At 28.2% G+C, this 27415-nt stretch overlaps 1 protein-coding gene across 5 annotated transcripts; it reads right to left on the bottom strand.

Annotated features, from left to right (window-relative positions):
* Window positions 1–3134: 3134 nt before the first annotated feature.
* Window positions 3135–24411, bottom strand: LOC121123700 (probable methyltransferase-like protein 24). 5 transcript variants are annotated; one of them, XM_071890544.1, is made up of 8 exons: window positions 20377–20457; window positions 7894–8711; window positions 6893–6983; window positions 6719–6829; window positions 5430–5542; window positions 5216–5363; window positions 4989–5150; window positions 3135–4061 (listed from the first exon to the last, which is right to left on the bottom strand). In XM_071890544.1, the coding sequence occupies exons 3-8, from the start codon at window positions 6978–6980 to the stop codon at window positions 3838–3840; spliced, it is 846 nt and encodes a 281-aa protein (XP_071746645.1). In that variant the 5' UTR covers window positions 6981–6983; window positions 7894–8711; window positions 20377–20457; the 3' UTR covers window positions 3135–3837. The 5 variants fall into 5 exon arrangements, with proteins under 5 accessions (XP_071746645.1, XP_071746647.1, XP_071746646.1 ...); XM_071890546.1 differs by having other exon boundaries at window positions 7894–7959; window positions 20377–20423; XM_071890545.1 differs by lacking the exon at window positions 20377–20457 and adding an exon at window positions 8747–8809 and having other exon boundaries at window positions 7894–8693.
* Window positions 24412–27415: the final 3004 nt, after the last annotated feature.

Consider the following 27415-nt stretch of genomic DNA (forward strand, 5'->3'; position numbering starts at 1 on the left):
AAAATCTCTAAAATCTCAAAAATATAAAATTTTGGGGTTGTTTCTGTAAAATTATCGATTTGAATCCAGTTACAGAGTTTTTAAAAGTATAAAAATATACTTTAATAAAAACAAATCAGCACTAAAAATTAAGGAATAATAAATAAAAGGTCGTATTTTTAAGAGTTTAATTGAGAGTTTTTGGAGTCCAAAATTATAAATTGGTTAAATAGGTTGTCTTACTTGGCATAAATGAATAACAAAAGTATATTTGATAATAATATATAAAACATTTTCTATCAAAAATTTGATTTGAGTAATAAAAATAAAGAGAAACATCAATAGGCATGCGCGAAATACGTAGTACCAAAAGATATTATTTCTTTATTGGCTGCATTTTTGGAAACTCAAATACTCATATGATGAGGTCAGTTAGAGAAACATTATTTGAATATTTTTTCCAAAATATATGTTTCATCTATAATACTTAGGAAAATAAAAATTCTGTAACTGGATTCTAATCGATAATTTTACAAAAACAACCCTGTATATATTTTTTTAATTTTACAGATTTTCAAAGCAAAACCCGTCCTTGAAGGACCATTTTTTTGGAGGTTTGATGGTTATTTTCTTGTTTAGAAGAATAAATGCAAAATAAAAAATATGGGGCGATACCAAATTCCCAACTTTTGTCATTTTGGTATTGTCAAATACATATATAAATATGACGTAGAAAATAAATTGGGAGTTTCTCCTTTTCTTGATTTTTATTAAAGGTTGTTTAACATTTCCTAGTTTGCTTATAATATGAATTGGATAAGTAAATATGTGAATGCTCAACTTTTACAACTACAAACTTACTAGGGCTTCTCATTTTCAAGTAGATATCTGGGTCGCGTTAGTAAACAATAAATAATGTTAAATTTGATTATTCATTATACATTTTAGAAAAATAATTGAATGTAAATAAATTAAAATATTCTCAATTCTCATGTACCTCATTTTTATCGTTATCACTAAGAGTATTTGGTTTCCACTTTTCTGAATTATGTAACCACTCAACAATAACCCTTTCCAAAGAACTATCGTTTAATATTATATATAACATACCTGAATTTAAACAGGCAAGCTAAAAAGATTAAAAGGAATATTGCCTATTGGATTTTTCATGCAGGGGTAACCTCCTTGACTCGTGCTGCTAATTTCCTACAACCAGGCCCGCCAATCTCCTTTCTTTATAGGAATTGGATAAGTGCAAATAAAATAAAAACAAACAAAAAATCATTACCAAAAAAACAATTAACACCAAGTTTGTTAGTGGCAAAGCGTTGGAACAACCTTAATATCGAAAAAGAAAAAAATCAATCTGAAAAACTCACTCGAACCCCTTTCCTGCATGGTCATAGATGTAGTTCCTCGATATTTACCAGCAAATTGAATAATACGAAGAGTGAATGTTTTTTTCTGCAAAGAAGCTGTGGTATCTTAGTTCCGTGTATTTTGCTTTGTGAGGGAATGAGACCTTTAATCTGTGGTGGAGAGTATCAATACTGATAGATTTGGTATAAGTCTCGAGTGGTCAGATTGGCTCATTGACAAAACGAGGAGAGGAAAAAATTACTTCAAAGTGGAGGCAATCATAGCAAATACACTATGATATTATATGCATGTAGCCCAAAAAAGACCCCTCCTCCTAAACAAAACAATTGTGAGACATATGGACTCAGCGGACATTTAAACCGTACTACCCATCATATTTTTATTGTATAAATGGGAATTCTCCCCATCTTTTTACTAATCTTTTATGCGTTTTCAATAAATGAATATAACTCGATTCTTTATCAATTTAATTTTATAATTTTTCAACAATTTTATGCATTTGGTCGATTTTTATAATTTAAAAAAAAATGTGTCATAACCTGTTCCTCAAAAAACTTAATAAATAATTAGTGTTGAACATGTTAATTTTTGGTAGTCCTGGATACTGTTTAATTGTTAAATACACAACCTGACTCGCTAAAAGTCAACTTGCAACTACATATATATAATTATTTGAAATTTATATTAAAAATAATAAAATGGGGAATATCACAGGACACATAATTTTTTAGCCTAAGAATTTACGGTACGTGTTGAACACCTACACGGAAATAAACTTACAGGAATTTATGTAATCATTTGAGGGTAAAGGGATGGGTAGAACCTAAAATTGGGTAGTTACACCATCGGATGACTTATTTAGTTATAGAGTACTGCTTGTACCGGTTGAAATATAAATGTATTATTGTATCGTTTGAAATGTGCCAGCCGGTATACAGAACAACATTGTACTTTATGATTGAGTGATCTTCCTTTTATATAACGTCATAGACTTTTTCTAAATATTTTGTAAAAAACTATATATATAACAACTAGGGAATTATTCTTGGACAATACGACAACTTTCCAGTGACCTTTAGAATAATAATTTAAAATTACTAATATAGAGCTTATAGTATTTTTTAATATCCTACAAAAACCCAGCTCAGATACTCCCCTCCCCCTCACCGACTCCCCCCGCCCCCTTATGTCTAAACTAAATCTAAAACATACACAGGTAAAAACGAAAGAATAGAAGGCAATACATTGGTCATGAAGTTATTTTATGCAACGTCCCAGGTAAGAATTTGGAGCCCAACAAAATCAATCTGTCGTACTAATTAGTAAATTTACACAAAATATTATATTTTTTATTTTATACAGTCATTATATTTTTACTAATCTACATTAAAAAAGCAAAGTGTGTCTCTGGAAACTCATTTTTAACAATAAACTTGTGTAGCTAAAGCTCAGCGCGTGATATTATAAAAAAAAAGATTTATGCATTTTTTTTAAATGAATGTGACTTCAAAAGAAATTTAGCAATCAACGTGCGCAACTAAAGCTCAGTGTTATATTAAGAAAATAAATGGGATACATACCTATATTTTTAAAGCAAAGTATGTCTGCTTATTGACGCCTAATAATTCCATGTAATCCCAGGTACTCCCGCTAGTATATAATAAGTACACTCGTAACATCAAATATTGGGAGGTAGAATGTTTAGGGAATATTAGATTATTCAAAGGGGGTAGTTTTCCTGCCATAACAGGAATATATAAATTCTGTATACTATATAATATGAATCACAACTATATTAAATACTAAACTTTGACCAATTAACTATTTACATTCACAAGTTACATAAAAGTACATACATATAACTTTTTTAGTACATTAAAATGACAAATGATTTCTCACCATTATTTTTTTATTTATTACAATCAATTAAAAACTATTTTAATTATATATACAGGCAGTTCATAAAAATGGATAAATAATTGAGTCGAAGGACCATAGAGGGATATTAAAGTTTTTGAAGATTACGTGGGAACAAAAGTATTTTTTTTTTGTAGAAATTATATTACATGTAGTTATTTTTACAGTTAAATAAATCTAAATCACTAATAAAAAATATGTAAATTTATTAGAAAAGGTGAACTTCTAATAGTTTTTATAATAATTTATTGTATTAAAAATAAATTAAATAACTGTGAAACACTGATATCACACAAAGATACAATAATATTTTTTTAATTAACTTCTGAACAAATAAAGATAGTTTTAAAGTAACAAAAAATATTTTTCGAAGGTATAAAACATTTGTACATAAGCTCAATATCACACTACAATATACTAATTTCATATTATAAAATTTATCCTGAAATTAATGATTCTACGAACAAGTAACTAGAAAATTTAATCAATTAAAGAGCTATAATATATGTTTTTCAAAAACATAATTTATTTCAAACATGTAGATTTTAAAGTCCTATAAAATCAAATTTCTTTTCGAAAAACGATTTCAAACAGACCAAATACATTATTTTTTTTCCCATAGCAGCCATTCGGCTCATAGGATATGATACGAAATCCTTGTTTATACAATTTACGTAGGATATCGTAGTATATTTCTACACTATTCTTTGTTCGAGTCAAATGCCATTCCATGGCGATTTGTTTCACATTCTTTAATAAAGATGAGTTTAAAACACTCTTCAACACTGTAATAACATGTAACGAATGTAATTTTATACTTATTTGGATTGTCAACACAAAAACAAACTATAAGGATTTTTCTCAAAATGACGTTTGATTTACATTTGTATTCTTCGGCAAAAAGATATCGTCGATTTCCATCAACAAACTTTTATGATTTAATCTTTGGAAGTGGTGCAAATTGCAATTAAAGAATCAAAAATCGAACATCAAAATTGAACTATTAAAAATTAACCAATTCTGTTTGAAGGATATATTAGGATCAAATTAAGTCTATTAAGTGAATTAAAGTTTATAAACTATAGATAATACTTGTGGGTATCTATACTTATCCCAAAAATGTAATTACAGTATGAAATAAGTTGATGATGAAAAGAGTTGTAAATCATAGGCATTTTTAGTGTGCAATTTTGTTGTTGTTGTTGTTAGGTACCGGAATAGTGAGTTTATTAATTTTCTAAATCTGTTATGATTATTTTTTTCATACTTAGGGAGATAACATATAAGTATGAATTGTGACTACGAGTATGTGTTCTCGTGAATGAAAGTGCTAAATAATAAGGCCTTGTTTGAATCAGAGTGAATTGAAGATCGAAAACAGAGTAACTCCTCTCTATCTTCGTGGTTGACACGGAGTGAGACTTATATATAGGTATATATAATATCACAGCTGCTCACACCTAATAACATGAAACTTTATCAGAGCTAAAGTTGTTTTCTTCTCAAAACATTTATCAAATTGTATGGGTTGCTATGTTTATTTGGTTTCTTTTTTTTAAACACACTGATAATGCACACGATTTACATCCCAAATGATGGACATTTGAAATTAAAAAATATACTTCTCTTTTTCTTAATTCTTTTAAAGATTGTTTACATGTTGACTCACCCAAATTTAATATTTTTTACAAAAAAAAAAAATGTTTTTATACCTTCTCGCTCATGCCCCTCAATGTCCATTTTTAGATAGGTGATATATTTATTGGTATTCTTAGTGAGTTGAAATATATCTTTTAATGATTTGTATTGATCATTTGATTCGCTACTTATTCCCAACTTATAAAACATAAGATTTTTACTTCTTTGATGTGTATCTATATAATTATTGACGATAAAAAATTATATACTAGATATATGTTGTATGTAGACTTTAAAAAACCTATTTTCATTGTAGGATCGAAGGAGAATACTTTACAACCTATATTTGCCAACTGATCATCGAATGACCAATCATTATTTATACCAAAAGAATACACAACACATTTATTCCTTGACACATCTCTCATTATGTCATCAATGCACATCCACTGTTGAAAGAAATTGTTTCCATTAAATCTTAAGAAAGTAACACACAGTATGTAATAAACTCTTACTTTTGCTCCATCCACAAAATTACAGCTTGGCATCCAGTTTCCTCCAATTCTTTTGAGCACTCGACATTTAGATTGAAGAGGATTTGCAGTGAGTTGAAAGAAACTACGAAATACTTAAGGTATGTTCAAATGAGTATGATTAAAACAAGCAATGCGCGTATCACAATAATTTTAAGAAGATCAATAATTATATAAAAACATTTTTTGAATTGAACGTGCACTTTTTATCACCCTTCCTTTATTTTGACTCTTAAAATTCTATTTTCCTATTAATAGAATAGCTTTGAATTAAAACAATTGTTTTAAGCAATTAAAATAAATTTCTTAACGATATAATTACATTTGTATCTATTTGATATTGACGTAAAATATTATCTAATATTGAAGAAAAAATTGTATTTTATAAAGCATATGAACACTACGTCCTGACAAAGTTTCGAGCCATAAACTTTTTAACTATCTCTTGAAAAGTTTATTCTACATCAGCAGAGGAGGGAATCATTTTTGTATTCATCGAGTTTTACTATTTAAACATGTACTCGGCATATCTGAATTCCTTCATTTGATATTTTGCTGGAAGTTAATACTTGTATTGTAACTATATTAAGTAGAACAGTAGTTATATTTATATATAATATTGGGAACAAATTTAGTTGAAAGGCAGGTGGGTTCATTTTTTATAACAGATGTCCGCAGAGGGAGATGTTATATCACTGTTGTTCGAATGATAAGTAATTATTATTTTAAAAATATAAAATAAATAGCTTTATCCGAAGAAATATTACACGATTGTTTTAATTCGATTCTCAACTTATAACTGTAGTTTTCATATTTATTGTATTGTGACTTTAAATTGCCATGGAAATTTGTAGGACTCATAAAGGCTGACAAACACTTTGCATTGCCATCTATTGGAAATGTGATAAAAGAGGAGCATGTAGTGGCAGAGCCACTACTCACAGTAGTTCCATCAGCCTCCCAAAAGTATTTGTCATCCTTTTGAAAATTTAAAAAATCAAGGCAGCAGTTAAGGCAATGTTAAACAACTTATTATCTGCTCCATCAACTATAGTTCACCAGTTCTACATTTCTTACGTTCTACATGTTGTATGTTCTACTTTTATTACGTTCTATGTTTTGTCTATTAACATTTTGACTTTCGATGTTTTGTCCAAGTAGCTTTAGAAATAGCCCTTAGTTAGTCAGAAAAATTAGGATTGGAAAAATGTGCACGCTCCACAAGTAAAGTAGACCTGGATCTACTTCATGCTATCAAATGCTTATCTTACAGGTCTCATCATTTGCAAAATTTTGGGTATTCAAGATCTCCTTGATTTTCTTTTCGTCCTCATTTTGAAACCATTTTTGAAAAAATAAATCACTTTCCTCGTTTTTATGCGCTATAATGTAAAATGATAGACATATATATATATATATATATGCAAAAACGTCTTAGTTCTTACTATGTGATGAAAAAACTCCCCAAAAGTAGCACCAGATAAAAATACACGTCAATAGAATCCAGAATTTATTTGCATGGCCTCCAATCATGATCTGAAAAATAATTATTTCAAAAAAAATTAAACTATAAAACAAATGTTAAATATATATTAGAGAGACGTATCTAAGCAACATTCCTAAACCCTTTAACATTGTTAATATTAATTTAATATTTTAAATCCTATTTTGAAAACTTTCTTGGTTGATTTTTTACTCCCCTAAAACATAAAGGATATTATGAATTATTTTAAAAGAGTTTTAATTACAAGAAATTCTTGATTAATATTGTATATGATGAACAATTTGAAATTTTTTCAACTTTTTGTATAATCTATTTTTTTAATAAATAGTTTTTGAGATTGTAATAGGGGCAAGTTTATACGAAGCTCGGTTTAAAATTTATTAATTTGCTAGTATAATTCATATTGGCACGTCTTTTTTTAGATTCATTTTGATTATTTCTCTAAAAACAATCAGTAACCTTTAGCAACAACTGCAAATCATATTTAATCATAATCTAGCATTAACAACAATTTTAAATCTTGGCAATTTTTTGTATCAACTTGTTCCATGTATGGAATAAATTGATACAGATATCAGGCAAGTTGATGGGATGGTAATGTCTATCAACTCTTTATATTATATATACATTTGTTCCAGGAATTCAATTTATTCTTGTAAATAGATTCCTTCAAATGAAAATAAGATATGTATATGTATTTTAACTATTTCTTTTAACATGATCATCAATTAGTTTATATCTAGTTAATCCAATAAAAGTACTTCATTACCATACAAATCTATAAAATAAATTATTAATTTAATTAAATATTCAATTTAACCCTTATTTCACTATAACTTCAAATATTTTATTTAACTGATAATATATTATACTTATCAAAGATATATAACTAGCAACCATATAATGATTTTTAATAAGGAATGATGTAGTATTGCCTCTTACTATTTCTTATAATTTAGGTCAGTGGTTCTCAATCCATGGCCTCTGGTACACTGGTACGCGCCACAGCTTTTTCAGGAGTGTCCATTTCATATATGAAAAATAAGCAATCATGACAAGCTGTATTTCTAATGAACACAGGAATAAATAAACAATATAAACGTATATTCAATTATTTTTTAATAAAATACGTTTCTTTATTTTAAAGTATTAGTCCTATTTTTTATCCAGTACAGTATCTGTAGAATGTGGGGTCCCAGGACTTGCAGTATATAAAAATGATAACTCAATACCGACTTGTTTTATACCTAAATACTATATTTAGATAAATTATTTATTCCGTATGTTCTATTTTACAAACAATAACAGCCTTGCCACGCCATTGAACAAATTGGTAGCTCTTTATGATGAAGGGAGTGTCCATGGAGTACCATGCTGTCATTATGACTGCTCGGAGCAAACCCTGATTTGGATTATCTTCTCCAAGACGTCTCGAACTGCAAAGTCCAGGGTGATGAGGTCAGAGCTGGAGGAGGGCACATGGAGTCTGGCCAGAAGTTAGGTATGTTGTTGCTACTAAATTTTTGGTTCTTCTTGGTTGTATGGGATTCTAATGGACTTCTTGATGTTATAGACAGTCTGGGTCGAGATGCCAACGGCTTCTGTATTCTCCTTGGCACAGACTTCGACGCTGAGAAGATTGGACATGCATTGTTGTATTTGTTATTCCTCCGATTTTTTTCATTTAAAGCCATGGAACAATACAATATAGTTAATTTTTATTTCAGCTGTAGTTTGGTTCGCTAAAAGAAACCTTGTAACTGAAAATGAAGGGTATAATATCGTATCTAAATACATCTTAAAGTTTGGGATCCAGAAGCAGTAGTATTGTAATTGTGTAAAGAATGATTGAGAATCACTATTCAATTTATTGAATGAAAACAGATTATTAAATTGGAAGAAAAATTATTTAGTAATGAATCAGTCACCAAAAGTTTTACTAATGGGAAAATTGTACTAAAAGATCTGAAGGATTATTGATATCATTAAGTTTTAAAAATACTCATAAATATATATGTTTGTTTTTAATGTTCCTTTAATTGGTCAGATGGAGTTGCACTGATTAAGTATAAGTAAACAATATAGTATTACAGTTACTTCATCTAAACTAGGAATCCTTTGGTAAAATCTATATTCATATAGTATATTTCTTTCTCTAGGAATCACCGGGGCGCGAACGTACACACATCAAGTTCAAGAGAACAACTCTCAAGCGTACTGTACATGAGCTATGGCGATTCCATAATATCGCTGATCTGTTATTTCGAAGGTGTAATGAACTGATTTGATGTGTGAATAATTGATATTTTATTTAAAGAAAATAATTTATGGTTCATTAGAAATATATGTTAAACAAAAATATTCATAGGATTGATATTTTTTTGGAAAAAAATTATACATGGTTAAGTTTCATACTATTTTTTTTTACATTTTATCATTTAAAACAGAAAATATCTCAATTAATTTCTATAATATTTAATCTTTAGAATTAAAATAATTTTTAATACATGCTCGTATATATATATCTAAATCAACCTCAAAGTAATATTTGCCATACAAACATAGAAGTATATTTATTATTTCTAGTAAACTAGGCCTTTTAAAAATCATATACTTATTAAAAAATCAATTGGTTAAGCTTCTAATAATCACTTTTGGTAAAAAATTATTAAAAAGATGTTGATATTTATTATTTTATAAAAACTTTTAAAAATATAAACTATTTTGACAAATAAATTAATTATACTTTGGATTAAGTGGTTATACATCTATGTATACAATGTAACAATATATATTTAAAATTTAGTTTGATCCAAATTATGCTTATTCTATAATTTCTTTTTTTCAGAAATGTACTTAAACCAGGAAAAAATATAATTCAAAGAATTATAGCATTATTGAAAATTTGTAATGAGAACATTAAATATTAAAAGAAATAAGAGTTTCTTTTTATTGTTGTTGATTCTTTTCATTTATTTCAAATTTGGATAATAAGCGTGTAGCAGACATTCTTCTCTAAAACGTCCGTAAACTGGATTTTCCAAAAGGTTGACATTTGGAATGGAGGAAAATTTAATTTGGAAGTTGTTATTTGTCGAAAATCATTGAACTTTAAATAAAAGTCAGTATAAGTTTAAAAATTCTTAATTTTTAATAATGAAATAAACAAATCTGGATTCTAAAAAAGTCAAAAATATTCTAAGCTTTGATTTTTTTGGGTTTTTGGGGCTGTAATTGACTTTTTTTTTGATATTGTAAGCAGTCTGGAGGGAGATACCAACGGTCGTTGCAGCTTTTTCGGCACTGAAATCGGTGTAGAGAGGATTGCAAACTGTTTGCCTTTTTTGTTATTGCTTTAACATTTTAGCACTTAGAGACATAGTTTAAAAACTAAACTTGTTTTTTGGTGTTTCAGTTGAGAAATGAAACCTTGCTATTAAAAATAATGGTAATAATGTTGAAATTAAATTATATTATAATATTTGGGTCCCAACTTTCTATATATGCTGTTTCTATAAAACAAATCTGAGGGAAGAAAGTCGTCGTCATCATATGTTAGGAATTTGTATTCCCCTCTAGGAGATACTTGAAAGATTATAAAATATGTATTATTTAATTAGGTCCTTCATTTCATTATGAAATTTCATAAAAATATGTATGTACTATTTTATTAGCATCATTATTAATACATAATACGTAGTGAGCTTTTTAGAATCCCCTCTCCCTACACATAAATATTTATAAACATACAATTATATACATATATATATTAAAAAAAGTATCTTTAATGTTTCACAATTATTCTTAATACTCATATAGTTTGAGTGGAAACTCCTATTTGTTGTTGATCTTATAGATGTACATTGTATGATTTTTTTTTTTTGAATACGTAGGGGAGACTGGGATTAGTTGCAGCAGTATTGTTTTTATCTTGCAGGAGCAGTACAACAGGAGAGGTCAGGGAAACCCTTGTCACTATGCAAAAAACATGTTGTTTTTTTGTTAAATTTATTGGCTCTCCAATTTTAAAACTATTAATTACTCAGAACTGGTTCGATTAAAACTTACGAAAATTGGTCTTGAGCAAAAGGATTATAAGTGACATATTGTAATGCCTTGTTTTTATATATCATATTGGACGTACCTCAAACATGTGGGTTTTAGATAGTTGATATTAGACGTTTTTTATAAGTACATATGTCAATATGATATATAATAACACTTTTTCATTTGATTTTGCTCTATTAAAATTACGCATTTATTATGTATTTATGAGTTAAATAATTCTAGGCGTTCTAAATTTATAATATACCACAGAATACTAATATTTTTGTCATTTTAATTCCAATAATCAAAAATAACATTATAAATATATATTGATCCTCTTTGGAATATTTAATGACTATTATCCTTCTCTCAAGTCCTGTAAATCCTTTGTTTAAAGTTATTCATCTCATTTTGGGGTTGCAACTTTTACAATTTGCTTATACAGGTTACAACTGATATCATCTCCCGACTTTTATACAACATAATAAACACAAATTGCATCCCTTATATTTTATATAAGGGATGCGTTTTGTCTTTAATTTTTTCTTTCACAACCGATGGCAGTTTATCTAATATTACGTTGTGATAGCTAAGCTGCTCTTCTCGCAAACATTATTCAAAAAATGTCAGGGTTACAAAGTTGATTTTCGTGTTTTTAAAAAAATAACTGCAGGGCATATTCTCTAAAACACTATGGATATATATATTATCCCAATTGATGGTAGCGTAAAATGCACTGCCTGAGACAATGCCATAAAATGTATGGAACGATGTATCTCAAGGGCAATACACTCGGAAGAAATTAATCTGTTGACCTCAATCTGTGTAGGTTCGCGTCTCAGTCCTTCCTAGAGAAAGAAATATACTTCTTCACTATTACACGCATTAAGGGTACATAGACGGGATATCCACCTCTCCTTAAAGCCACAGAAATCCCAATTCAATGCGACAACCCGTATAACATATACCCTTAAACTGGGATATATTTTAATCTGATAAAATCACAACACAAATTTAGAAAAAACCAGAAAAAGGCCCTAAAACAGGGTATAAAAATAGCAACACCGATTTAAAAACGGTATTAAAATATCCAGTAATCTTTATGGCTTAAATGTTGGGTAAAATTTCTTTTTTAATAGGCCGAGTCTTCCATATTTCCTTCATTATACTCTTCAAGGTATCACCCTCTAACAAGAAATGAATTGGAGTCTCAGTTGTATCTCTAGACATTCTACATTATGCATCTTCCACCCTTCTCATTACCTTTAGATGCTTCCTTAAGGGAATATGCCCTAAAATGAAGCCAATTATATTGTTTATAGATGATCCTCTGTTTTTAAAAAGTTTCCATTCCGAAGTAGGGCCCTCCAAAAAAGAATTTCGCTTGTTGGCACGTTGTCTATTCTATCCCTTTCCGTTTCCATATTTTCCTGATGTACTTATTTATCTCGGACAAAACTGCACTTTTTTCAACTTCCACTTCAGATTCTGAAGTGGAAGTTCCATCTTTCTTGACAATTGCATCTGCATATTCATTTCCTGTATAACCCCAATAACCTTTTATACAAGTTAATGTTACATTGCTTTTCAAATTCTTTATTACTTCTATCAGACTAACTTGTTGAACCGTGAAGAAGTCTTCATTTTTTAGATATAGAACTAATAGCAGCTGAACTATCTAGGAAAATTTTGATAGGCATTTGAACAAACTTTTCCATGTTATTGAGAGAACGTAATGCCTTTAAAATACCCTCCAGTTCTGCTTGAAAAACAGTGTTGTACCATTTTAAGTTGCCACTGCCTTCCATGATACAAGTATCTTCATATGTTATTCACCAGCCATATCCAACTTTGTCATCGATTTTTGAACCATCTGTATAGACGTTGAGAAATTTTGAACGAACCGTTCCTTTTTGCTTTTCTATTTCAATTGATATATTATGCCGAGTTTTCTTCTCAAGTTTTTTTTTTACTACTTTTTTTATTTATTATTAGTTAAGCTACATAATAACTAATACACTAACCTCACAGCTGTCATTATAATTTTGTTTCCGTGCTCATGTTTTGGAAAATAGTACAAATGTTGGTACTTCAAAATATATTCAAAATTGATTTAAACTCTTCATACATCAGCCAAGCCGTATAGTATTTATTTGTTTTCATGAGTGGTTAGTTAAAAATAAATGGAAATTAGGTTAAACAAATTTAAAATTAAGAAGAACACATTTAGGGATTTTTTTTTAACCAAAATTTCCTGATACATAATTATACTAAACTCAGTAGAGTTTCAGCTTTTAATTATAAAAATTACCTTAATTTTTCCTTTATCACCCTCAAAGCCAAAATTGTTTAAAACTGTTAAGATTAAGAATTGAAATATATATTTATTCATATCTTGAATAATTAATTCTTAAATAATAGCAAACGCTTTCTGACAAAAAAAGTCTGATTTTTTTGGATAGGGAAATTTACTGAAGTGCATTTTAAATCGATTGGATATACTGCAACGTTTACATACTTCCAATTTTAAAACAAATTTGTTCATATATGTAACCATAAGGAGTTGTTAATATCTTAATATTAGCAAAGCCGATATATAAGTTTAATTAAATCATGCTCATTTATATATACGTATATATCAGAATAGGACACTGCCTTTGTTCATACAATACATGTGAAGTGAGCTTATAATTGCTTTATTCCTACTTAATTATATCTGGTTTGGTTTTCTGTATTAATATCAGTTCATGGTGTATGTATTAATAACTGCATTATAAGATATCAAAGGTCTTACACTTTTGCACCCTAATCCACATTATAACTAAAGATGTAACTTTCATTATCAAATAAATATATAAAAAGTATATCTCTATAGCGTCACTACACTTTTATTATATAAGTAAATAAGTTAATAGCTTTTATAAGACTAATTTTACTCATTTTTTTATTTATTATTAGTTAAGCTACATAATAACTAATACACTAACCTCACAACTGTCATAATAATTTTGTTTCCGTGCTTATCTTTTGGTAAATAGTACAAATGTTGTTTTGAAAGAAGTTTTACAAGTTAGAAAAACTGACAGAAACTAATTTTATTACCAGAAATTTGCATAAAGTAATTAAAATTTCATAAAAAGTTTTATCAAATATAAAATTTTATGTTTTTACTATAAGAATAACAAATTATGTCCTGCTGAAAGCCCAAACTCATGTTGCTCAGATTATTTAATATAAGAATGTATGTTTTTTTGAGTAGTTTTCATAGTTTTAACAACTTAAATTGATATTTACAAGTGCAAGATGGATAGAATAATTTTTAAATTGATTTAAAACTTTAATGACGTAATTGTTTTAACCCTTGATAATTTTAAAGCACTTGAGTAATCGAAGCATCCCAACAAAATATTGTTTAAAAAAAGATCCGAGCGATAATGAGACATACTGTACATAAACATTGCATGATGACAAAAATTTTCTTTTGCAATGGCACGACTTTTTTATCCCCTTTTAGTAATTGTATGACACATAAAAATGCGTGAATTTTTACTACTCTCTATCTCAAGAATCTCTCTTTATCAAAAGAATACGAAGATACCCCTAAAAAAATAGGGTGCTTTTTTTAGTAACTATGTACATTTACAAAAGAAATATATTTTAGTCTCTTAAAAAACCATCGTGAGAATGGGGCTTTATAATTACATATAATGAAAATCATGGGTTATTTCTATCTTTCTCTTTATTTTTACTTGTAGTTTTATGATGTGACCATTTTACTTATAGTATGTTCAATACATAGGAGTTAAGATTAAAAAATATAAGTATATATTAGGGTTTCAAACATTATAGCTAAACTCATACACCATTTTTAATTTTTAGGAATTTTGAACGGCATATACTATGATATATACGTTCTTACAGTGCAAAAAGATACTAATTGTTTTTTACTAAAAAAATATCTGATACCAGATATTTATTGTCATTTTAAATTTTACAAAAATTTAATTCATTTGTTCAATTTCAAGCTTTATACATAGATATAAATTAATAATTAATTAATCAATTTTGGTAGTTTTTAGAGTTGGGTTTAGACATGAAAATCTGAAAAGTTTAACTTTCATTTTATTTTTATTTTTCTTAAAAAACAATAGTAAATATTGGTTTTAGCCGTAGAGTGAAAATGTGGTTGCATAGTGTTATTAGTGGCCAGTAGGATGAAAAGGGAAAAATTTTTGTAAGCATATTATTGGGATATGCAGTTTAGTGCAAAACAAAGGGCCCTGTACAGAGTAAATTTAATTTAAGTCATTTTTTATTAAAATAAAAGATATTTGCTACAAATTGCATCCAAAAAAAAAGATAATTTCATTTTTGCAATTAAAAAAAGATAGTAGATTTCGAATGCAAGGATTCAAAATTCAATACAAAAAGACCTTGTTCACTTATAATTTATCTTAGGCCTCACTCATGGTAAAAATGGCACTGTCTGTCGGCTGTAGTTTGCCCATTCCTCTTTTAGAGGAAAAATTATATTTCTTTATGTATTGATTTGCTTTAATCCACAAAAATCTATTATAAAAACATTATGAAGGATTTACTTGAGCAGCCGTTTCAAGATGATAAACTATCTAATGGAAATAACATGAGTCATTGTATTTGTATTTAGTTATAAAATCAAAGGAGGTAATATTATCAAACGGCTAAAGAGGGTTAAAATTTATTATTTATACACTACATACATATATATCTCATACATATTTATGTATTTTATATTGATAAGTAATACCATAACACTGAAAAAGTATAAAAAAATTTTTTTAGAATATTTATTGTTCAAAATGAGATCCTTCATTCAAATTTTTTTTAACTTTTCTTGCATGATCATGAGAATTGGAAGAGGAAATAGAGGATAGCTGCAACTAGAGATAAGGACATGACATTTACGACTTGAAATGGAGTCGATATCATATTTTTAAGACTTGCAACTCGAAAGTTTTGGTTCTTCTTGGCTATATGCTTACGGTAACTACAGCCTTCTTGGCACTGACAGTGGTGCAGACGAGATTACACACGTGTAGAGAGATAGGATAAAAATAAAATTTGTTTATTTTAGTTTCAAATGGCGTTGGATTGCATAATAAAACATCCTAATTAATAATAAGGAGGATAAGATTGTTATTAAATGCTACTGTAAGTTTTGGACCTTCCCTCTGTAGTACAATATTTCGACGAACAGTGGGGTGTTATATAAGATACTTTGGATAATAAATGAATACAAAATTATATGGCATTATTTAATTCGTTCATTTTAGTATCAAACTTTTGGTAGACCCGGTATAAAAAGTAATAATTATTTTTCTTTTTTTTATTGTTGTTCAGGATTGTCTTTATGTTAACTCACGCAAAATTTGAGAAACCGTAAGGTTCAGTATTAAGAAATAAGTAGGTGCAAGGATTGCAACTCTCACTCTATTTATAATAATTTATCATTTTATATTTTTAAGTTTCATTATATTTTTGGTCGTCAAAATACAGATTCTTATTTGTCAATTTGATACAACATCAAATAAACATTATTGTTTAAATTCAATTACCTTATTCATCCACTATTAAATAACTATGTTACGCACACATATCGCTTCGAGTGGATACTTTTGTATATAAAAAATTTTCAATCATGAAAAGATAAGTAAAGCTGATAAAAATGAAAATTATTTTTGGGTTAACCACAAAATTAAAACACAACTAAAACTAAAAACAATTAACTAACAATACACTATAAAAAAGTTTGGTATTTTTCTTTATTCAAAACTTAGGCTTATTAAATGTGTAGTTGAGATTGAAGAAAAATTTAATTAAATCGATTTTAAATCCTAAAGCGGTCAATCTATTGAAAACGCAGAAAATCACGTGCTAAAGTAACCACTTATATGTTCATACTAAGTTTTGTGTAATAAATGGATCTATACTGCTGTAGATGAAATTACTTCTTCTCTTGGGAAACGTGCTACATGTAACGTTAACACCTAGCAACTCTTTTGTTTGTTGTTTTTTGTATTGATCCATAAAAACTTTTGGACAATAAATAGCGCATGATTTTCGACAAAGGAATATAAAAACGCCATTCTATCATTTCTGATTAATAGCAATTGCATGGAAACTTAAAACTTATGCCACTTGTCGAGATTTGAAATTGGGTGGTGAGTTTGTTTCCATGATATTCCAAGTTCCCATTAGAGTATATTATTATTTACCAGAGCTTCCTTTCAGAGTATTTTTTTACTGATAATGAATCTCGAAATGACTTAACCAGAAGTGTACTAACTTCTCTAGGGGGTCCACAACCAGTAAACAACAAGTCAATATAATCAGAAGAAAGAACAGTTAGGAGCTGCTACAGAAACTAAGACCCTTTTTCTAATATCTAGACTTTATCAGGTTTCAATCCTAACAGAGTTGATATTAAAGCTTCTTCTATCTTTATCCACTGTTGCATTTAGAGGCAACTTTTTTATACACTTGTTATTTTTTTAAATCAACAGCATAAAATCAAAGGAGGAAATTATACATTGCCTTTGAGATAATATAATGCTACTTGAAATTTTTATAACAAAGAGGAAGAAATGATAATCCATTCTTATAAACATTAATATGGGTTTCTTTACTACTTGGAGGCAGACATGAGTCTGTGTATGATATTTTTAATATCGATCTAGATCTTATACACAAATATAAATCAAAATCATCAATTCAAGAAACTTTAGTTTAATTTAGATTACATCATTATGCATGTTTCTATAAATTGCAATAACTAGTGCGAGGCACTCAAAAAGATTGTATGAGTGAAAGTGCACTGAATAAAAATTAATTCCTTAAATTCTTTAATTCTGATTAGTGACCTATCATTGTTTCTTAATGTCCTATAATACATTAAAGGTTGATAATTCAAATTTTTGAGAAGACTAACTTTATTTAAGCCCTAAAAAATAATTATACTCTAATTATAGTCCAACTGTTTTTGTACAAAAAAAAAGTGTCGACTTTTAACAGTTACATCCTTTCTCAACGAATATTGCAATTACCCCCTTATCCAAAGACTGTAACATTTACAATATATGACATTTAATGTTTAAATAAGTGATTATTTTATTAGTAGTTCAGATTTATTCAGATTCGAAACTAAATTATAAAAAATAAATTAGAGATATTGTAGCACTAAATACCAAGAGTCTAGTTGCAACATTTCGTTGGGATTTTTAATGTTCTTCAATAAAGCATTTGACATCCCGTGTTTAGATGCAATTTTCAGAAATACAAATCACGGGTATACACTCAAACAAAAGTAAACATATAAATGTATTTTCTTTTAAATTTTGATATAACTAAGTCAAACCAGCTTTGGGTAATTGAGTCAAAAACAAAAAGTGTTACAATTGTATTCAGTCTCTTATATTTAAAGGTTCTTAATTATGTCATAATAGAAGTACAATTAAAAAGAAAAAAAAATTACGAAGAAGCTTTGTAAAAATATATGTCGGGAGTCCCTTCTACATAAATCAAAAAATAAGGAAATTGCAAATCAAAAGATGATCAAAGATAATCATAGCCCCCTTTTTTCCTTTGAAATAGAAAATAACATGTTTCATTTAAAAGTCATCAGATATGTTCTAATATATTCCTTTTTTATTATTAAAATACATGTAAAACACATGGGTTTATTATCTACAAATTACAATTTTTATACATTATTTTTAATTATATTGGAGGAAAATTATAGGGTCTTTTGTCTATTTTTACATGGTTTTGCAAATTTGATCCTATAACTCTCATAATATGTATTTGAAATATTATGTTCATACATATGAATTTAATGCCTTTCAAGCTCTTTTAAAATAAAACTAAGCATTATATGTTTGAACAAAGAAAATTTAAATATACTATACAATTCCTTTTTTTTTTTGCAGTGTCTAAATATCTTATGATGATGGTGTTAAATTTGCGTTCCCATTTTTTTTTTTTTTTTTTTTTGATAACAATATAAAGATAATTTTATGGATTTATATCACATTTTCACAAATTTACTATGATTACGGGGGTTGTCCAAGTTTCAAAACACATCTTTGAAGTAGTTCTATAAATTTTTTTTAGTTTGCAGTGCCATGATCACGGTTTTTATTATTAAAATGAACTGAGAGAAATGACTATGTATGACTCATCATTAATAGAGTCGATAAATACTAATATTGAAAAATATATTTATCCTAGATCCTTGATCCTGCTCATTACTACCCATGTTTGACCAATTTTACATAGTTTTGATACAAAAAATATCTTCTTTAGAGTAGATATCCGATCTTTTCTTCTTCAAAACTCATAAAAATTGAGATGGAACGATGTAGTTCAATGAACAACGGCTCGAAATAAATTATTATCTTGAACTGAATGTGCGTAGGTTCGCGCCCGGTTGTTCCTAGAGAAGGAAATATTCATGAAGCCTATGGACTACAAAGAAGATTCCTGGGTCAGATGGAGTAAATGTAATACTTAAAAGTTTACTTATATATAATCAGTCCAACTCTACCAGACCAATAAAAGTAACAAAAATATTGGAGGAACACTACCTAAAAGCTAATTAGAAGTTTGTAAAAATAATTATTTCCCTTCCTTTTAAAAAGAAACTTCTTAATCAACGCCACGATTATTTTTGGTTCATCATTCAAATAATAAGTTTACCATACTAAAAGATCAGATCTATGAAAACATTTAAAAAAGGTTTATACCAATCTTTGGAGAAGGTTAATCCCCAATTTTTTTAAATTTGGTTAATCATATCAGAATATTTTCTTCCATAAGGATCCTGATTCAAGATTTGCTACAACACACCCATTCTGTGCCGATTTCAATGGGGGTATTGGACTCACTTTCTCTAAATTACTTCGGCAAAAATTAGGGAACTCGTGCAATAAACTTATTGTTTTTGAAAAGGCTCTGAATTTGTGTGTGTGTGTTTTTTTTCAAGTCCTGATCCCAAAAAAATTGAGGCTGACTCTGTTATTCTATTTTGGTGATTCATAAGCCACAAAATTAGCAAATATAGAGACGCATTCTGTTAGATAACTTTAATTGTTTTGTTATTAACAGTAACTATAAATAATATTTTCCTATTTTCAATGCAAAATATTAACTAATTAGCTTCTAAGGTTTATACTTTTTAGATTTAGTCTCCTAAATTTCAGACATTTGCACTTTTAAAAGTTAGAACAATATCAAATTCCGCTTTTGTTAAAATATACCAACATATTCTAAATATTTTACTCACTGAAGAATGGATTTATGCGGAAAAAAAAATTACTTAAATAAATAATCTTTTCAACTCACCTTCTAAATCAATAAACCAACCACTTGATCCTCAAAATGCTAAATTAAAAAAAATCAGAGTTACTATCAGTTTCCTCCTTCAGGCAAAAGTTAAATGTGTATACATGATAGTTTATTTCAAAGAAAGTAAACAAGTAATTTGAGAAATTCTGTTTAGTATGGATACAAAGATAGATCTCAAATTCATTATGACAATTGCTGTATAAGGTTAATTAAATGATACTTGAAACCCTACAAGTCTACGTTTTACTTATAGATTTTGTATATTTATAATGGCATTAGTGATGTGCAGCGATTTGAATTTGAGTACATGAGTATTTTTGAGTTTCTAAAAAAATAATACTCCAAGAATTAGGAGCTTTACTCGTGATTCGCTTGAATACTCGTTAATTGATTCAACATTTGATACTCACCCTAATACTTTTTTCTCCCTAAAAAACTCGACAGTAAAAAAAAATATTTTTTAATGGATTATTAAAACTGGTCATTTAAAAAATTGTATAGTTCTCTAGAAGATTCTGTATTTGTAATTGAATATATTATATATGTACCTATAAAAGTATATTATAATAACAATAATACTAGTACATCAGAAGGACTATAATACACAAAATTGTTTTCTTATTTTTTGTTCCACAGATTAATCTAAAAGTTAGTTTAACTTATTTGAATCATGGTCATATGCGTAATTCAACAATTTATATAGTCAATAACTCAATATTATACTGTAGAGTGGAATATAACTTGTAACAATATGTTTTATTGCCACTGATGCTTATTAATATCAGTTCATATTAATCATAATATAAAGAAAATAAAAGTTTTTAGACGGCTAAGTAATTCCAATAAATGTCGAGCACTCCTACTAGTCTTAAAAAAACCAACCAAGGATTATTTTTAAAACGAACTGGGATTGTGAGTAGACATTGCAGAAAAGTCGTCACATTTCTACAAGTGAGGAGGCCTAAATTTGACAAAGAAAGGAGTCTAGGAAGATTTACTTGTTATAATGGGCTCGAAAAAGAAAAAAATAATCCAAAGTTTTAATGAGTTCCGAGTAATACTGTGCTTTTTATGCCTCCGAACCGAGTTTTTTTGTGGTTTTTTTTTATTAACAACATAAAACTCGAGTAGCAATGTACGAGTTTTGCTCGTGGCACATAACAAAATAGCATCAAAGTTGGAGGTATGTACTAATTTTGAAACTCGGTGGGAAACCTTTTTTTTCGGTTCAGTCTTGATTGAATAATTTTCAAGACCGATTTGAACTGGTTTTAATCATTTTCAAAACCTGTATTAAGTTTTTCCATATATTTGCACCAGTTTTATCTCAAATCTAGCTATACAATTTGTACTGCTATGAAGGGACTTTATGTACCTTCAGCCCAAAGAAGCAGATGGTCATAACTTGATTTGATAACCAAGGACTTATCTACAAACATTATGTTCCACTTGGAACCAAGGTGAATTCATCATATTTTTAAGGGTGATGTCCGGTTTCATGATAAAACTATTGGCCAAAAAGCTTGTCATGGGCAATCATGAGTGTTTCATCTGACCTGGCGACAGCAGACTTATTCTTGTTCCCAAAGGCCAAAGAGGTCCTTGGTGGTACCTCAATTTCTGATAATAATCTAAGGAAAGAATAAGAGGGATGGCGTGCAAAACTATAGCCATAGATGACGACAAAAGCAACTTTTAACAAGTGAGTAGAGCACTTGGACAAGATTATTTAGAGAAATGGATATTATGTTGACGAAATAAAAAGTTTTTTCTATAGTCTTACTTCTGTATGTTCATTCGCATTTCTGTTGTCTATCCCTTCGTATGTGTAATTCATTTTAATAATTGTGGAGAAATAATATGAGAATGATAGTCTCGGAGTACTTAAGAGATAAATGACAGGTGATATGATTGACTTATTTGGCTAACTACCAGATAACTTCAGACCTTCTGTGGGGGAAGGGGAGGCTACATGATATAATAAATGTGAGGACGTGTCCATTGAGTGCATATGAATTCTCTTTTACAACTTTTTTATTAAATATTTATTGCAAAAAGTATCGAAAAGTATTGCTATACCTATATCAAATTTTGGTAATTACCCAACAACAAAAATATGATAAGTGTAAGAACAAATGTGACATATAAATGACAGCTTTTAATAATTATTCACTTTTCTGATTTATATGTGTATAAATTTCATTATGTATTTCTATATATTAAAAATTAGTAATTCAAGGAATTAGTTAATATCAACATGTAATGTTCCTTTCTTCTACAATGGAAAAAAGGTATTTCATTTAGTACCTACACTACTTATATATGTATAAAATATTTGGGTCAAGAGGAATAAGTACACAAAATGTATATATTTACCTATATGTAGATATAATATAAACAGAAGAAAATAAAAACTTTTTAGAACGCATAACTTGAACAAAATTAAGAGCTTTGCATTTTTTCATATTAATTTTCTTAGTTTCAAAACTTACTCTACATTCCTTTTGAATAAATTAATGAAAAGGAATTGAAAATACAAGGGAGAGGAATCATTTACATACTATGTAAGTGAGGGTTATAATTAATTTATTATTATAATATATGGGTAAGAAATGAGCCATTTTCTTATATTGTCGTGTGAACTTGAGTAGAGCCAAACTGAGTCGATAAATAAGAAAAGTAAAACAACAAAAATAAGAGAACAAATGAAGCAGCCTACATATGATCACTTTATTATTTTTTATTTAATAAGTTTTTTTTTTTTTTTGTATTCTAAGTTCTAATGGGCTGTTCTTTTTTAGCAACTGTAAAAGGTGCAATTCTTTCTTTTTTTTAAACAGTGATTTATATTGTCTACTAAGAATAATTTTAAGTGAGGACTCAATTTTTCAAATTTATTTAAAGTTTGTTGGCAAAAGTACAATTTTATGAGGTCCCGATTTGGTTTTTACTAAATTAAAGCAGTTAGTTTTTTTCAAAAATATATTATCGTTTTTTCTTATACTTTTATTATCTTCTTTCAAAAACTAAAATATATGGATTAACATTGTTTTCACTTTTTATATTTTGCACCAACTCGACTTAAATTTAATTCAGCTGAAAAGCAGAAACCTAAAAAGTTTTAAATTTAAACTAACTATTAACAAAATACCAAAAGGTTTAAAGGTGTAAGCAAATACTGGAATTTCTAGAGAAAATTAATTAACAATAGTCAGCAAAGTTCTAACTTTTTAAGGATGTTGGATTAAACTATGTGCTACTGGGTTTTTTTATTCCAGGAAACATGTAAATAACCTTTATAAGCTGTAATTTGCTGTTTTTTGGCCTTCAAAATGTTTTTTCATTCTTTTTTTTTTTGCACCATCTTTATAGTTTAATGCTTTTTTTCTTCTTATAACATCTAAATAAAAGAAAAAAACAACCTGAATACTTTATAAGTAAATTTTCGCAAATTCCAAAAAGATAATTTTTATTTCTGTACGTTTTTTCTGAATTGGAGAAAATACTTTGTTAGTACGAAAAAATAAACAAAAATTATCATTTTCTAAGAAGTCAAATAAATTTCTCATTTTGATTACAATGATAAAATTGCAGTCTGTCTTAAATCGAAGACATACAATTTATAATACGAAAACATACACATTGAAAAAGTAATATTTTAAAAGTTATATCCGGTTGATTGCTAGAAAAAATATTTTGGTAAAATTGTTAAGCCGTCATAGTTTATTGACACTAAATGACAGTGTGCTTTCTTTAATTCAAAAAAGTTAACATTTTTTTTTTTAAAAAGATCATTTTTAGTTTTCTTGAAGAAAAGTAATCAGCAACACACCATCTCAATCATAACCTATACATGTATTAACTAGTATAATTGTTACGAGGTCATAAATTCAGAAAAGTGTGACAACATTGGGTGTACTCACCATTTTCGAAGATTCACAGCTATTGCAACACTATTAGTTGGTAATTCTATGAAAGGACATGTTAACTATTCCCACTCTCCTCAATGAATAATATGTCAAGTTTAGTCTCAGCGTTGTTATATTATACAAATTAGAGTGGTTATTAATTCTATTCTATCAAAATGTTGAGGAGATAGATTCCATAAGAAAATCCTTCCCTTAAAAAATGAAGAAAAAAATATAAAGTTTTTACCACTTTATCCGATTGAAAAAATAAAAAATAGGTTTTAGGTTAAAGGACAAAAAATTATAAGTTTAAGAACCGCTCTATTGTCAATTTACCAGTCTCGTACAATACACTGAAGAAAAAAACGTAATTAGTTATGCAAATAGCACGTATTGAGTTCCTTTATTTCATTTGTACATGTTTAAAGGATAATTAGCATTTAAAACTAATTGATATTTGATATACATATATATATATTATTATTATTCTTAACCAACACAGGTGTATATAATTAATATCAATAAATAATAAAAAACAATTAAGAACCTAGATATTTGATATATACAAATGGTTGTATTATAGGTGAGTGATATAATCATATAATTATAAATTATACCTCCATAATTGAAGGATAAAGCTTTTACAATCAAGGAGTGATTTTGAATAAGTTAAAAATTGATTCATACACTGTGTGAATCTCGTTAAATTGTGACCTTTTTTATTTATAAACTAGGTTATCGTTTGTAAAACATGATTCAATAAACACACACTGACAAGTCACTAAGTATGTAATATTACAAAGCCTTTATAATATAATGACTAGCTGGTTTTCTTTAATTAGAAAAAGAGGGATTGGGGATGGGGAGGATTAATCAAGAAGCTTTCAAAAATTATTCACTCTGCTACCCCCCTTCCTACCCTTCCTTTTAAGACAGTTAATAAAAGAGGTACCGGATCAAACTAAAAGTGAGTGGTTTTAAATATTCAAGTGCTGTATATGTAGTATTTATTAAATGGCAGCAGTTATTAGGGATAAGTATTAAAATAAAGTTTTATTTGATCCCAAATTTCTGGATTTTCTTTAACCCAATCTTTGGTTCATCCTAAAGCTCCAGTTCTGGTTCGATTAGTCTTTCACCCCTATATCCAGCTCCGATGATCGGTTTGCTCGTCCCAACTGCTATGGTCTTCCAGCAGAGTTTCCCTTAATTCTATTTGGCCCGGTATATTTCACTATCTTTGGGCTCCCAACGTTTATGTTCTGACATAATGCACGAAATGAGGTCATTGCAAAGAGTCAGTATTTTTTTTTTTAATGTTCCTTTAATTGGTTAGATGGAGTTGCACTAATTAAGTAAGAATAAAAATTACAGTATTACATTCACTCCATCTAACCTAGGAATATTTTGGTGGAATACATGTGCATAAAGTATATTTCTTTCTCTGGGAATCACCTGAGTGCAAACGTAACACATTGAATTTAGTAGGATAACTTCTCCAATGCGCGTTTTCCATGAGCTACAACGATTCCATAAGAGTTGGGAGATGGCCTCCTGTTTTAAGCAAAGGATCATCTCTGCAGTTGATTTAACTTCGCCTTTAGATTTAGTTACACTCAATAACTCGCATACCTGTTAGACTCCTTCTCCTATATCCAAAGACGGGTCGGAGAATCCACCGACCTAATCACCATTCACGGCAAATCTTAAGCTATGATTAAAATTTCTAACAAATGCTCATTTAATCAAATTTTAGGGTAATATTCTCTTAACTTTTTTGAAATATTTATATTTCCAATAGTATAATAATATACGAGTATAATCCATGATTTAAAAAGAAATTAGTATTACAGATTCAACTTTACCAGTAGGGATTATGGGGCCCGAGGGTATGCTAATTTACTTCTTTGTAATTTATATAGTGAGGACAATCCTATAGAAAATAGTTAATACTGACAGTATTGGGGATAGTTTGGCATAAAATAATATATTGTTATTGAATACTTTTTATATTTATTTATATTTATGCAAACTGCATAAATTTTTAATTTCCACCCGGCAAATTTGTTTGAGCCCATAAATTATAGAGATATACATATATCATCAAAAAAACAAATAACTACATATTTATATGCATAGATATGAAAGTTTAGAAAAATTGGAATGACAACCTTGAAACATGGAAATAACTCTTTAATATTTTTTTTTCTTCATGTGAGGGCATTTTTTTAATATATGGTCTTCAGAAAATTTACATTAGTAATTTTTCACACTTGAAGGAGACTTTACATATGTACGTTTGGATATTAATCATTCATTTTGGTTCATTAATAAAAAGTTTGAATTATTGGTTTGGTTGGTTGACTTTGCTGGAGTGCGAATACGTATTTATGAATGTTTCAAGCCTTTATGTACATACATACAAAGTAAATATTTCTATGTACACTTGTAATGAATATATAATCAGTTATAAAAACAAACTACCCTATCTTACATGTTGAGATTAATCAATAGATATTGCTGCCTTGAGCGTAAATATGTATATAGTAAAACTCCGGAACTCGACACTAATATGTTCTTAAAGGAGCATCAAAAAGCGATGCAGTCGAGTTATGAATTAATTTTTCCTTTAAGAAATTTCTTTAACCAGATTAATCAGTTCTCAATCATAATGTTATTCCAAATTTTATATATTTGAAAATACTTTTTTGCTTTTCAAACTGATTTTTTTCCCCCCTACTTTTTTGCTATTGCCATTAGGGCCCTATTTTTTTGTCTAGATATACCATAAAACCACAAAAATACAAAAAATATTTAAACAAAGCCTTACAATAGTTTAGTGGTATGTGAAATAAGCACAAACAGTATATATAATGTAAGTTAAATAAGATTCTGAATTTTTGTTTCAGATAAGTGATAAAGTTTTAAATCATTTTGGGTTGACTTCAGAATATGTCGAGTACGAAGGTGGTAAAGTTGCAGGTTCTACTTTATACCTATAAATCAATACAACGACATTTTTTTATGTAAACCGGTTTTCATAATTAAAATTTCATGCTTTTTGATGTCAACTTTCCAGATTCATTGTTTACATACCAGGGATGTCATATTTTCGGATTCATTATTTG

The sequence above is a fragment of the Lepeophtheirus salmonis genome, chromosome 8 (assembly GCF_016086655.4).
Source record: "Lepeophtheirus salmonis chromosome 8, UVic_Lsal_1.4, whole genome shotgun sequence".
Taxonomy (NCBI): domain Eukaryota; kingdom Metazoa; phylum Arthropoda; class Copepoda; order Siphonostomatoida; family Caligidae; genus Lepeophtheirus; species Lepeophtheirus salmonis.

What these genes read in the sequence shown, in the direction of transcription:
- LOC121123700 (XM_071890543.1), bottom strand. An exon ending in TTTTGCAAATGATGAGACCT is followed by an intron (nt 5,543 to 6,718) that starts GTAAGATAAGCA and finishes ACATACCTTAAG; the next exon opens with TATTTCGTAGTTTCTTTCAA. An exon ending in ATTTTGTGGATGGAGCAAAA is followed by an intron (nt 5,364 to 5,429) that starts GTAAGAGTTTAT and finishes TTCTTTCAACAG; the next exon opens with TGGATGTGCATTGATGACAT.